The sequence below is a fragment of the Dama dama genome, chromosome 20 (genome assembly GCF_033118175.1).
Source record: "Dama dama isolate Ldn47 chromosome 20, ASM3311817v1, whole genome shotgun sequence".
NCBI classification, from domain to species: Eukaryota; Metazoa; Chordata; class Mammalia; order Artiodactyla; family Cervidae; genus Dama; species Dama dama.
In genome coordinates, this window is record NC_083700.1 from 107328958 (window position 1) to 107344272 (window position 15315).

At 40.1% G+C, this 15315-nt stretch overlaps 1 protein-coding gene across 1 annotated transcript; it reads left to right on the plus strand.

Annotated features, from left to right (window-relative positions):
• Positions 1-608: 608 nt before the first annotated feature.
• On the plus strand, positions 609-2337 carry LOC133040383 (ankyrin repeat and SOCS box protein 6-like). The gene is given in 2 exon segments (XM_061120099.1): positions 609-1731; positions 1733-2337. Coding segments are annotated over 2 exon segments (1266 nt in total). The 5' UTR covers positions 609-672; the 3' UTR covers positions 1940-2337.
• Positions 2338-15315: the final 12978 nt, after the last annotated feature.

Consider the following 15315-nt stretch of genomic DNA (forward strand, 5'->3'; position numbering starts at 1 on the left):
ATTTCCTCCTCCAGGGGATCTCCCTGACCCAGGGATGAAACCCGCATCTTTTCCATCTCCTTCATTGGCGGATTCTTTACTACCAAGCCACCTGGGTCTAATCCAAGTTCAGAATAATATTTTCTTATACATCTACTTCTGCTTCATGGACTCTGATAAAGCCGTTGACTGTGTGGATCACAACAAACTGTGGAAAATTCTTAAAGAGATGGGAGTACCAGACCACTCTACCTGTCTCCTAAAAAACCATATGTGGGTCAAAAAGCAACAGTTAGAACCAAACATGGAACAACTGACTGATTCCAACTTGGGACAGGAGTATGCCAAGGCTGTATATTGTCATTCTGTTTATTTAAATTATATGCAGAGTACATCATGCTAAATGCCAGGCTGGATGAATCACAAGCTGGAATCAAGATTGCCAGGAGAAATATCAATAGCCTCAGATAATGCAGATGATACCACTCTCATGGCAGAAAGTGAAGAGGAACTAAAGAGCCTCTTGTTCAGGGTGAAAGGAGAGTGAAAACTGGCTTGAAATGCAACATTAAAAAAACTAAGGCGCGGGGCTGGGAACTGGACTCAGCGAGTGGCCGAACCTGGTCAGGACCGCGGGCCGCTCGACGCACCCCAGTCGGCGTCTCGGCCTCGGTGGAAGCTGCGGCCGCCGGCATGCCGTTTCTGCATGGCTTCCGGAGGATTATCTTCGAGTGCCAGCCGCTCGTGGATGCTATCCTGGGCTCCTTGGGCATCCAGGACCCCGAGCGGCAGGAGCCCCTGGACGGGCCCAGTTATGCCGCCAGCGAGGAGAGCCTCATCCTTGTTCTCACCGAGCTGCTTGAGAGAAAAGCCCAGTCTCCATTTTACCAGGAAGGCGTGAGCAACGCCCTGCTGAAGATGGCCGAGCTGGGGCTGGCACGCACGGCCGCCGTCCTCCTGCGGAATGGAGCCAACCTCAACTTTGAAGACCCGGTCACCTACTACACGGCGCTGCACATCGCCGTCCTACGGAACCAGCCGGACATGGTGGAGCTGCTGGTGCGCCACGGGGCCGACGTCAACCGCAAGGACCGGATCCACGAGAGCAGCCCCCTGGACCTGGCCAGCGAGGAGCCAGAGCGCCTGCCCTGCCTGCAACGCCTCCTGGACCTCGGAGCAGATGTCAATGCGGCCGACAAGCATGGTAAGACAGCCCTGCTTCACGCTCTGGCCAGCAGTGACGGGGTGCAGGTCCACAACACCGAGAACATCTGGCTCCTGCTGGAAGGAGGGGCGGACGTCAAGGCCACTACCAAAGACGGAGACACGGTGTTCACCTGCATCATCTTCCTGCTGGGCGAGACAGTGGGAGGCGACAAAGAGGAGGCCCAGCTGATCAACCGCTTCTGCTTCCAAGTCACGCAGCTGCTGTTGGCCCACGGTGCCGACCCCAGCGAGTGCCCGGCCCAGGAGTCCCTCATGCACATCTGCCTCAAAAGCTTCAAGCTGCACTTCCCCCTGCTGCGCTTCCTGCTGGAGTCGGGAGCCGCCTACAACTGCTCCCTGCACGGCGCGTCCTGCTGGTCCGGCTTCCACATCATCTTCGAGAGGCTCTGCTCCCATCCGGGCTGTGCGGAGGACGAGAGCCACGCGGACCTGCTGCGCAAGGCGGAGACCGTGCTGGATCTCATGGTGACCAACTCCCAGAAGCTCCAGCTGCCCGAAAACTTTGACATCCACCCCGTGGGCAGCCTTGGCAGACAAGATCCAGGCCCTGCACGTCTCCCTGAGGCAGCTGGAGAGCTACCCCCCGCCCCTCAAGCACCTATGCCGCGTGTGCATCCGCCTCTACCTTCAGCCGTGGCCCGTGGACGCCAAGGTCAAGGCCCTACCTCTGCCCGACAGGCTCAAGTGGTACCTCCTCAGCGAGCACAGCGGCGCCGTCGAGGATGACATCTGACCGTCCGGGCTGGGGGGCAGGGTCTGGGCAGCCCCATTGGCATGTGGGTGATTCAAGTACCTGGGTGGCCCGAGGGGACAGCCTTCGGTCCGCCTGTCAGAGGCGCAGGGTGGAGCCCAGCAGCAGCAAGCACGCCAGCGGAGGAAGGCCTCTCTCTGTGGGAGACTGCCCCCGCTTCCCCTGGCAGTGACTCCGAGCCTCGGCCCACAGTGGAAGCGGGGACAGGGTTTGGGACAAGCACGGACCGTCCTGATGGGAGAGTGCCGGGCACTCCGAGAAGCAAGGGGCCTCCACGCCCGGGCCCTCTGCAGGAGCCGGCCCGGCCTGCGTGGAGACGCCAGGAGGGGCCTGTGGGGTGCAGCCCGGCCAAGACCATTGACTCTTCACCCAAGATTCTGTCAAAAAAAATAAGCGCTTCGGGGCAGGCAGGGAGAGCTGAGCTAACTCCAGCCAGCTTCTATGGCTCTGGGGCCAAGCCACCCACCACCCTGCCCAGCAAGGGCCAGGGCCCTGCCCGGGTGGCAGCTGTTCGTCCCAAGCCTGGGGTTTGGGGACCACGCCTTCTAACAAGCAATCATGCATGACTGTGCGCTGTCTTTCTGAAATGTCTCACATCGTGAGGGTTCATCTGATGGGAAATGCTACCAAGGGTGAAAGCCAACCTCTGCCCTGTGTTGAGCCCTCAGCAGGCCGCCTGTGGGTCACACAAGGTGGTCATTGTGAATTGTGTAACTGCCTTGGAGATAAGCCGAGGCGCCTAAAGGATATATTTATAAGATTAAAATGATTTCTCTTGGTCTTAAAAAAAAATAAAAAAATAAAAGAACTAAGACCATGGCATTTGGTCCCATCACTTCATGGCAAGTAGAAGGGGAAAAAGTGGAAAAATTGGCAGATTTTATTTTTAGGGGCTCTAAAATCACTGAAGGGGCTTCCCTCGTAGCTCAGCTGGTAAAGAATCCACCTGGAATGTGGGAGACCTGGGTTCAATCCCTGAGTTGGGAAGATCCCCTGGAGAGGGAAAGGCTACCGACTCCAGTATTCTGGCCTGGAGAATTCCATGGACTGTATAGTCCATGGGGTTGCAAAGAGTCAGACATGACTGAGCTTCTTTCACTTTCACTTTCAAAATCACTGAAGACGGTGACTGCAGCCATGAAATTAAGACACTTGTTCCTTGGAAGGAAAGCCATGACAAACCTAGACAGTGTATTAAAAAACAGAGAGATCATTTTGCCAACAAAGATCCATATAGTCAAAGCTACAATTTTTCCAGTAGTCATGTGCAGATATGAGTTGGATCATAAAGAAGTTTGAGCATTGAAGAATTGATGATTTCAAATTGTGGTGTTGGAGAAGACTCTTGAGAGTCCCGTGGACTGCAAGGAGATCAAACCAGTCAATCCTAAAGAAAATCAACCCTGAATATTCATTGGAAGGCGTGATGCTGAAGCTGAAGATTTGGTCACCTGACGCAAAGAGCCTACTCATTGGTAAAGACCTCGATGCTGGGAAAGATTGAAGGCAAAAGGAGAAGGGACCAGCAGAAGGGAGATGGTTAGGTAGCATCACTGACTCAACGGCCATGAATCTGAGCAAACTCCAGGAGATAGTGAAGGACAGAGGCGCCTGGTGTGCTGCATGCAGTCCATGGGGTTGCAGAGTTGGAAATGACTTAAGTGACTGAACAACAACATACTTCTGTGATGGTTAACTTTATGTGTCAACATGACTGGGTCATAGGATACCCAGATATTTGGTTAAATATTATTTCTGGGTAAGTCTGAGGAGGCGTGTCTGGATGGGATTAACATTTGTGAAAAGCAGATTTCCCTCCTCAATCTAACTTACTGAAGCCTGAATAGAATAAAAAGGCTGAGTAAGAAAGAATTCTTTCTCTGCCTCACTGTCTTTGAGTTGACATTGATCTTTTCTTGTTTTTGCATTAGAACTCAGACTGGAACTTGTACCAAATGCCCTTCTTGTTCTCAGGCCTTTGGACTTGGACTAGAACTATATCAGTGATTCTCTTGGGTCTCCAGCTTGCCGACTATAGGTCTGGGGACTTCTCAGCCTTCATAATTGCATGATACAATTCCTTATAATAAATCTTTATATATATCTTTAATAAATATATGTTATATAATTAAACATTTATTGGTTATAGAATTATATATTTGATATGTATTTATATAAATATACAAATAAAAAATTAAAAGGACTCTGGCTCCTTGGAGAAATTGTTATTTTTTTCAGATCTGGACAAAAATGTTGTACAAAATGAGTTGAAATATTTTCTTACATTAAAAAGTAAAGAAATCACCAAGATTTCTGGGGTTGCAAATTTCCCAGCCATTAGCTTGAAGAAACTCCATTTGGTCAAAGATGGGAAAAAGAAAGCAAAAGTAGAATAACTAATTCAGTGTATTAAAATACGTCAAGTGTGTTTAAATCCATGAGGTTGCAATGATACTTTAAAAATCCTCATTGGTCCCCTTCAGAATACTAATGAACCAAATCATTACTTTTATTCAATTATCTTAATTTTGATTGAATTTAAATAACCCATAGAGTGCATCTTAAATGTATAGATCTGGATATGTTCAATCTGAAGTATTATCTTATATGTATAGATTGGTGAAAATTTACATGTATATACATCTCCTTAACTATCTATCTATCAGAAGAATAGTGCTTCTCAAATCTCAGTGTGCATTTGCATCAACTAGTGAATATATTAAAATGCAAATTCTGATTCAGTAAGATCTTGGATCCTGTATTTTTAATAATCTCCCAAGTGACGCTGATACAGTTGGTTTGTGGACCACATTTTGAGAAGCAAGGTTATAACATTTTCAATGTTGTAGCATGTAGCAGTAGTTTGTTCTCTTTATTGCTGAGTGATTTTCCATTGTATTAATATTCTAACATTTCTTTGCTTATCTTGCCATCGATGGACATTTTGTTGTTTTCAGTTTGGGGTCATGATGAATTAAGTTGCTGTGAACATTCTTGTACATGTCTCGGGATGAACGCATGCACTCATTTTGGAGGGATATATACCTAGGAGTAGAATTGTTGGGTCGTAGGGTAGGTGTGCTTAGCTTTAAGAGACATGGTCAAAGAATTTTCTAAACATGATTGTACCATTACACCCTTACCAGTAATATATCAGAGTTCTAGTTGCTCCACGTTTCACTGGCACTTGGTATTGTTCTTTTAAAAATATAGTCATTCTGTTGGGTGTGTGTGGTATCCAACTGAGGTTTTTTGGCCAATGAGAGATCTTCTTTTGAGTAGTTACTCACGATTTTCTTCTCATTAAAATTTTTGGCTTGTTATTTTGTTTCATATTGATTTGGATGGATTTTTCCTATATTCTGGATATGAGTTCTTTATTGGATACATATATTGCAAGTATTTATTCCTCAGTCTGCGGTTTGCCTTTTCATTCTTTTAACGGTGTCTGTTAGTGAACATCTGCTTAATTTAAACAAGATTCAAATTTGTTAATATCTTTCTTCAAGTAACAACTGTGGTGATATACATATAACATAAAATTCACCCTCACAACCATTTTTAAATGTACAATTTAGTGGTATTAAGTACATTCACGTCACTGTACAACCATCACTATCACCCATATCCAGAACTCTTCTCCTTTTGCAAAACTGAAACTCTATACCTATTAAAACAATTACTCCCCAGTCCCTCTTCCAGTCACTGGCAATCACTATTCTGTTTTCTGTCTCTATGATTTTGACTACTCTAAGTACCTCATACAAGTGGAATCATGTAGTATTTATCTTTTTATAACTGGCTTATTTCACTGAGCATAATGTCCTTCTTTGTCTCTTGTAATGCATTTTGATTTAAATTTTATTTTGTCCAACATTAGTATGGCCACTCCTGTTCTTGCATTATTATCTTCTTTTGTGTTTAGGTGTTTTTCTCTTTGCAGTGAAATATTTAAATTCCTTTCTTATTTCCTTTGTGTGTACTCTAGAGCTATTTTCATTGTGGTTACTATGGGGATTTCATTTAAAATCCTAAAATTATAACACAATAATTTGAACTTACTAACTTAACTTTAATAACATACAAAAAGCTCTGTCCCCATCTCTTTCAGTTGTTCATGTCACAAAATTTTGTCTTTATGTAGAATGTGTCCCATAATATAAACTGATAATTCTTTTAAATGCATTAGTATCTTAAATTATGTTGAAAATAAGATTTGAAGTTACAAGTCAAATTCATATTAATATTAGCTTTTATACTAATTTTTCTTTAAAAGTTTAGTCTCTTGCATCATGTAGAAAAAAACCCAAATATACAATTATGAATCACTGTTACAATAATACTAGCTTTAATAATTGTCCATGAATTTACCTTTAGTGAGATCTTATTTCTCCATACAGTTTTGAGTTACTGTCTAGTGTCCTTCCATTTCCACTTGCAGGACTCTTGAGCATTTCTTACAGGGCAGGTCTAATAGTAAAAAATGTCCTCAGATTTGTTTATCTGTAAATGTCTTAATTTCTCCCTCATTTTGAAAAACAACTTTGCCAAACTTTGTTCTTTTAACACTTTGAATATATTGGCCACTTTCTTCTGGCCTCTAAAGTTTCTGATGGGAAATCTGCTTACTATTTTAATCATGATCCCTTGTTTGTGACAAACTGCATTTCTTCAATATGTTTTCAAAGTTCTCTTTGTCTTTACCTTTTTAAAATGTGGTTATAATTAGTCTCCGTGTGGGTCTCTTTGGGTTCAACCTACTTGGAATTCACTGAGCTTCGTGTATGTTTATATATATGTCTTTCATCAAATTTGGGAAATTTTAAAATATTCTCTCTGCTCCTTTCTCTTTCCTGTCTCTTTCTAGAACTCCTACAATATGTACATTGTTCTCCTTGCCCCACAAGCCCCTCAAGGTGCCCCACAGGTCCCTTAAGCTCTGTATATTTTTCTTCAACCTCTTTTTCCCTGTTCCTCAACCTCAAGAATTTCTGTTGCCTTATCTTCAAGTTCACTGATATTTTCTTCTGCCTGCTCACATTTGCCTTTGAAACTCTCTAGTAAATTTGTATTTCAGTTATTGTATTTTTCATCTCCAGAATATCTTTTCGTTTTGTTTTTATTGACAGTTGTTTTAAAGTCTTTGGCTAATAAATCCACCATGGGGTCTTTTTTGGGAACAGTTTCAGTTGGCTTATTATTTTCCTTTGAATGCTCTGTACCTCTCCATTTCTCTGTGTGCTTTGCGACTTTTTTTGTTGAAATCTAGACATTTTAATCTAATAATGTGGCAACCCTGGAAATCAGGTTTTGCCTTCATCCCCAGGGTTTGCTATTGTTTTTTAAAAAACAAATTCTTGTAGGCTGTTTCTATACCAAGGATCAACATGTGGTGTAAAGTTAACATCTTCTTAGGTGTTTTCTGAGCCTGTATCTTTTCCTGAGCAGGCATGGTGACACTCTAATTTCTCTTGAATATGTAGTTGCTTTAAAATATCTTGGTCTTTAATGTCTGTGTTCCAAAAATGGAAAAGAAGAAAATGAAAGGGAAAAAGAGGCTCCAGATCCATAAATCCACTGGAAATCACTTTAGCCAGAGGGGTTGCGTCTTGCAATAATAGGATGAAATCCAGCAACAATGGACACTTCCTCTTTGTCTACACTTCTGTTATTAGAAATGGCTTTGAGTGACCAGAGCATAGATCTCTGATATTTGGAAAACAGGGCCCTTTCTGCACACTGGTTTCTGCAAGCTGGCCCAGGAACACATGCACAGCTGCCTGTTACATGACTGGAGATGGGGAATGTGCCACTACTACTGTACTAAAAGCTGAAGTTGACCAAAATAAACAGCAATTTACTGTACAAGTCTTCCCCTGGAAGTTTCAAGTCTTCAATAGACACCAGAGCTCCAAAACAGTTACATCAGACAGATTCTGACAATGCAGGTATCGAGATGGGAAGACAGGTTCTCGGGGCTTCCTACTCCTCAATATTTCCAGAATCCTCTCATCAATATTTTCTTATACAGGTAGCACATTTTGTACACTGCTTAAGAAATATTTTTCCTCTTCAAGGTCATAAAGATATTCTCTATTTTCTTCTAGAAGTTTAAATATTTTACCATTCACATTTAGGTATACAATCCATTTTGAACTTCTTCTTTGTGGTCAAAGATTTTTTTCTCTACTTTTTCAGGTCAAGGTTCATTTTTATCCAACTCATTGCTTAAAAACTGAAAACTGATGGGAAGAATAGTCAAGTTTTTCCCACTTTTCCTCTACAATCTGTAAAATAAGATAATGAAATAATTGAGGAAAGAAGTTTTCTTGATAGAAATTTTTCTTTATAAAAGTACTCCAGCTGATAATCAAAGAAGGAATTATAAAATTGGTATACCACCAGTTTTCAATCTCATTAGAAAAAATAAAAAGGAGACATTATCAAAAGAGAGATTATGATATGATACACTTATTGATAGAAATATATAACACTACTTATGAAGAATTATTGCCCCCAAATTGAACCTACATCTGGTCAAATTTCTAGATCTAATTATCAATGTATAAAAAATGTGAAGGATAAAGAAATACGATAACTCTGCAGGTAAAAAATAATCCAAAGTGTAAGAAGTTCTCAAGATTAACAATCCTGTTTTTTTTTTTACAACAAATAAACTTGTTACAAAAAATGGAAGAAGGGAATCTATAGATTAAAAAATATTTAAGTGACATCAATCAATTACAATTGACCCTTGAACAATGTGGGGGATTAGGGAAGCTGACCCTCTGAGCAGTCAAATATCATTTATAACTTTACAGTGAGTCCTCCATATTCACTATTTCACATTTGTGGGTTCCATCAACCATGGATCATTTAGTACTGTAGTACACATTCATTGAAAAAAATCTGTGTATAAGTGGACACATATAGTTCAAACCCATGTTGCACAAAGGTCCACTGTACAATGTATGAGAAGCCAGAAAGATTTGATTGGCTATTTCCCTAGATATTTGATGATATTAAGGGATTGACAAATTTTTTAAATGTGATCGTTATATACATACTAAAATATGTATTAATAAAATACTATGTTTATGACTTGCTTCAAAATAATACAGAGAGGGAGACTAGAAGATATAGATTAAACAAAATTGGCCAGGAATTTATAATAATAACTGAATATAGGTAATAGATAAATGGGGGTGGGGGATTATAGTAATCTCTCTACTATATATTTGTGTGTACGTTTGAAATTTTTCATAATAAAAAGTTTAAAAAAATATGTCTTAGTTGTTCTTGGTTCTTTAGTTTTCCATAATGATTTTAGAATCAGCTTATCAAATTACATTTTTTTAAATTGAATTAGCATTGAATTGGAAGAACTGACATCATTAAAAAATTATAATTTTTTATCCATGAATGTGAAATCTCTCTCCATTGATTAGGTCTTTTTTTTAAATGACTTTGAGTAAATATTTATGCTATTATATATCTTTTATTAGATTTAATATTAAATATCTAACATCTCTATAGACATTGTAAGTGATATACTTTTACAAATTACATGTTTTATTATTGTGTTAATGTAAAAACATGCAAGTGATTTTTGTAAACTGGTCTTCTATCCAGACACCTGGATAAATACAATTAGGTCTAATATAATAACTTGTCTTTAGATTATTTTCTAGGCAGACAATTACATCATCTGAAAATAATGATAGTTTTATTTTTCCTCTTTAATCCTATCATGTACGCACCTAACAAAGTAGCCTTAAACTACATAAAGAAAATTTGATAGGGCTGCAATATAATATAGACAAATCCACTGTCACAATAAGAGATTTCAGCACATTTTAAAAAGCTGTGGACAAGTCAAGCAGATAAAGTTTCAATAAACATATTGAAGATACAAACAATAAAACTGAATGAACAGAAGCTGGACTGAACATAAATCTCCTTTCTACAATTAGCACAAAATCTTCTCCAAAACAGCTTTAGTTATCCACTGCTGTACAAACTCAGTAGTGTAAAATGAAAACAAACATTCTAAAAATCTCTAAGTGTCTGTGGGTCAGGAATTTAGGATCAGCTTGGCTGGGTAGTTTTAGCTCAATATTTCTCACGAGAGTCACAGAAATGTTGTAAGTGGCTCCAGTCTTCAGATGACTTGACTGGAGCTGGAGGATCTGCTTTTAAACAGACTCACCCACATAACTAGTAAATTGGTGCTGGTGGTTGGAAGGAAGCTTTGGTTCCTTCCCATGCAGTTCTTTTCACAGTGCTGGATGCCTTCATGACATGGCAGCTAGCTTCCCTCAGTATGAGCAACTTCAGACTGAAAGATGGACACTGCAAAATGTTTTACGATGTAGCTTCAGAAGTCACAGACTGTTATTTCTGCAGTGTCCTTCTGGTTGTACATAACAGCCCTATTTCACTGTGGGAGGGGACTACCCAAAAGAATAAATACCTTAAGAGGAGAATAACTGGGGGTCACCTTGGAGACTGACTACCACACATATAACCTTTACAACCATCGATTATATACTAGTCACAGAGCAATTACAAAGAATAAGTATCATGCAGGCAGGATTCTTTGATTACAATACAATGAGGTGAGAAGATAATAACAAAAATGAACACAAAATAATGCTATTTGGAAATGATTAACACACTTCCGAATAACTCACAGATCAAACAAAAAATCATAATGAAAATTTTAGAATATTCAGAATTGAATGATAATGAAAATGTGAAATGCAGTGAAAGTAGTTTTTCAAGGATAATTTTTTGGGGGGAGTTCAGTGCCTCAAGGCTTGTGGGATGTCAGTTCCTCCATTGGGAATGGAACCAGGCCCTCACTTAGCAGTGAAAATGCCAAGTTATAACCTCTGGACTGGTAGGGAATCCCCAAGAATAATTTACAGCCTTTCTATTTATATTTAAAAAGAGGAAAAAGTGGGACTTACCTAGTGGTCCAGTGGCTAAGGCCCCAGGCTTCCAAAGCAGGGGACCTGGGTTTGATTCCTGGTCAGGGAAGTAGGTCCTGTGTGCCCGCAGTTAAAGATCCTGAATGCCACAAGGAAGAACCCACACTTGGCAATGAAGATCTTGCACGAAGCAACTTAAATCTGGCACAGCCACACACACACACACACACACACACACACACACACACACACACAAAGAACTGTGGAACATTTAAGAAAAAAATAAAAGAATAAAAGGAAAAGCCAAAAATTAAGAAACACATTTCCAAACTAAGCAGTGACTTATAGAAGGAGTAGACTTGAAGAAAATAGAGGGCAGTAGCCTCTTGAGAAACCTGTATGCAGGTCAGCAAGCAAGAGTTAGAACTGGACATGGAACAACAGACTGGTTCCAAATAGGAAAAAGAGTACGTCAAGGCTATATATTGTCACCCTGCTTATTTAACTTATATGCAGAGTACATCATGAGAAATGCTGGGCTGGAGGAAGCACAAGCTGGAATCAAGATTGCCAGGAGAAATATCAATAACCTCAGATATGCAGATGACACCACCCTTATGGCAAAAAGTGAAGAAGAACTAAAGAGCCTCTTGATGAAAATGAAAGAGGAGAGTGAAAAAGTTGGCTTAAAGCTCAACATTCAGAAAACTAAGATCATGGCATCCGGTCCCATCACTTCATGGCAAATAGATGGGGAAACAGTGGAAACAGTGGCTGACTTTATTTTTTGGGGCTCCAAAATCACTGCAGATGGTGATTGCAGCCATGAAATTAAAACACGCTTACTCTTTGGAAGGAAAGTTATGACCAACCTAGACAGCATATTAAAAAGCAGAGACATTACTTTGCCAACAAAGGTCCATCTAGTCAAGGCTGTGGTTTTTCCAGTGGTCATGTACGGATGTGAGAGTGGGACTATAAAGAAAGCTGAGCGCCGAAGAATTGATGCTTTTGAACTGTGGTGTTGGAGAAGACTCTTGAGAGTCCCTTGGACTGCAAGGAGATCCAACCAGTCCATCCTAAAGGAGATCAGTCCTGGGTGTTCATTGGAAGGACTGATGTTGAAGCTGAAACTCCAATACTTTGGCCACCTGATGTGAAGAGCTGACTCACTGGAAAAGACTGTGATGCCGGGAGGGATTCCGGGCAGGAGGAGAAGGGGACGACAGAGGATGAGATGGCTGGATGGCATCACCGACTCGATGGACATGGGTGTGGGTGGACTCTGGGAGTTGGTGATGCACAGGGAGGCCTGGTGTGCTGCGGTTCATGGGGTTGCAAAGAGTCAGACATGATTGAGCGACTGAACTGAACTGAGACAATACAAATAAGGGCAGAAATCAAGAAACTAGAAGATACAGTAGAGAAGATCGACAAAGCAAACAAAAAATTATCCTTTACAATAATTAAAATATGGACAAGTCTCTGGCAATGAGAACCAAGAAAAAGAGAGATGGCACAAATACATATTATAAAGGTGGCACAATTACAGAGGAAGCAGATTCAAAAGATAACATACATACAATGGACTATTACTCGGCCATATAAAGGAATGAATTTGAGTCAGTTGTAGTGAGGTGGATGTAACCTAGAGCCTATTATACATAGTGAAGTAAGTCAGAAAGACAATAATAAATATCATATATCAACATATCAACATATATGAAATCTAGAAAAATGGTACTGATAAACCTATCTTCTGCAGGGAAGGAATAGAGACGCAGACATAGAGAATGGATTTGTGGACACAGCGTGAGAAGGAGAGGGCAGGGCAAATTGAGAAAGTAGCATTGACATATATGCATTACTCTGTGTAAGACAGACAGCTAGTGGGAAGCTACCGTGTAAGACATAGAGCCCAGCCTGGCAGTCTGTGATGACCTAGAGGGGTAGGGTGGGGTAGGGGAGTGGGAGGGAGACTCAAGAGGGAGGGGATATATATATATGTATGGATATATATACAGTTATGACTGATTCACATTGTTGAATGGCAGAAACCAACACAATATTGTACAGCAATTATCCTCCAATTTAAAAAAAATGATAATTTCATCATTAACTTTATGATAATATGTTTGAAAACTTAGACAAAACAAACATTCATAGCAAGATATAAATTCTTAGAATTGATTCAGAAGAAATAGAAAACTTGAAATAGTCCTTTAAATAGTCTTGTTAGGGAATTCCATGGTGAACCAGTGGTTAGGAATCAGTACTTTCACTGCCAGGGAACTCAGATCAAACAAGTCACACAGTGCAGCCAAAAAATAAATGAATAGTCTTGTTAAAGAAGCAGCAGTAATAGTAAAACAAAACAAAACAAGGCCAAACAAAAAACTTTCCATTAAAACAAAAAAGCACCAGTTCCAGATGGTTTTACAGATGTGTCTCACCAAAGTTAACAGCTATCAAATCATCCTATTCTTATACAAACTTCTTCAGAGACAAAAACACACTCTAAGAAGCTAGAATAACTTAGAAACCAAATCCTAGATAACAAAGAGCAGGAAAACATCAGGGTTATTTAATTTATTAATACAGGATGCAAAACTCCAAAACAAAACACTACCAGATCAAATCCAATAGTATATGTAAAAGAAATGCTAAACTCCTCAAGTAAATTTGGTTTTTCTCAGGAAAGTAAAATTAATATTAGTAAAATTTGATATTAATATTAATAAATGTCTAAATGGAATTGATCACAATAGATTAAAGGAGAAAAACCATACGATCATGTCAAAAGATGCAGGAAAAAACCTTTGAAAAATTCAACATTTATTTGATAAAACTTGTAGTAAATTAGCGATAAAGTGGAATTTCCTTCACCTGATCAGGAGAGGTATTCAAAAATCCCACAATAAGTCTCATCCTAAAGAAAAAGTGTTGGAGCATTAAAATTCTGAACAAAACAAACATACCCACCATCATCACTTCTACCTAACATTGTTCTGTGGCCAGCACAATAAGACAAGAAAAACAAACTAAAAAAAAAAAAAAAAACTAAAGGCAACAGGATTATTTTCTCTAAATATATCAAACACATTTTATAATCTGTGTCTCATAATTCTAGTAACTGGGTCCCTTGTAGATGTGTTTCTGCTATTTGTTGCTGTTCATTTTCTTTGGAACTGTATTGCTGGAAATTATTTGAATCCTGAGATGAAAGTGAGGTCCTCTAACAAAGATTTATGTTTCCTTCTGCTAGACACCTGGGGTACTACCTATCTGGGAACATTTCATTTATTTATTTATTTTTGTTACCCATAGTGTTTTAGTTATTTATTAAAAAAAATTTTTTTTACAATGTTGTGTTGGTTTCTGCTGTACAACAACGTGAATCAGCCGTATTTATTCATATATCCCTCTCAAGGCCCCCTCCCCTCCCCTCTGTCCCACCCTCTTAGGTCATCACAGAGTGCCAGGTGGAGCTCCCTGTGTTACATAGCAACTTTTCACCAGCTATCCATTTCACACATGATAGTACATATATGTTGATGCTACTTTCTCCATTCGTCCCATTCTCTCCCTCCCCCACTGTGTCCATTAGTCTATTCTCTACATTTGCATCTCCATTCCTTCCTTGCAAATAGGTTCTTCAATACCCCCCTTTTTTTCTAGATTCCATATATATGTGCATTAATGTATGATATTTGTTTTTCTCTTTCTGACTTACTTCACTCCATATAACAAGCTCTAAGTTCATCCACCTCACTAGAACTGATTCAAATTCGTTCTTTTTTATGGCTGAGTTATATTCCATTGTATACTTGTACCACACCTTCTTTATCCATTCATCTGTCAATAGATACCTAGGTTGCTTCCATGTCCTGGCTATTGTGAATAGTGCTGCAACGAACATTGGGGTATGTGTGTCTTTTAGGATAGTGGTTTTTCTCAGTGGCTCAAATTAATATGCATAATTATTGCTCAACAGTCCTCAGACTGACTGAGTGATTCTTCTCATTCAGGTGGTCTCACTTAAGTGCCTACAGTCAGCCACAGTAAGGTATGTGTCTCTGTTGCTCTTGGTTGGATTCTCTCACATGTTTGGTGGTCAGCTGGCTACAGCCTGGTCTGTGATGGCCTTGTCTTGGATAGCAAGTCTCGCTTGCATCTTGTCTGTTATCCAACAGCAGGTTCCCAGGCTTGTTCTCACAAAGGAGGCAGAAGACCAAGACAAAGAGCAGAAGCAGGCAAGCCTTTTACAGTTTGGGCTCAGAATAGACACACCATGACTTTTTCCATATTCTGTTGGTTAAAGCAAGTCACAACTCCATCCAGATTTAAGGAGTGGGAAAACAGAGCCCTTTCTTGATGCAGGGAGTTGCAAAGTCATATGGCAAAATCATGGATTCATGGAGGGGT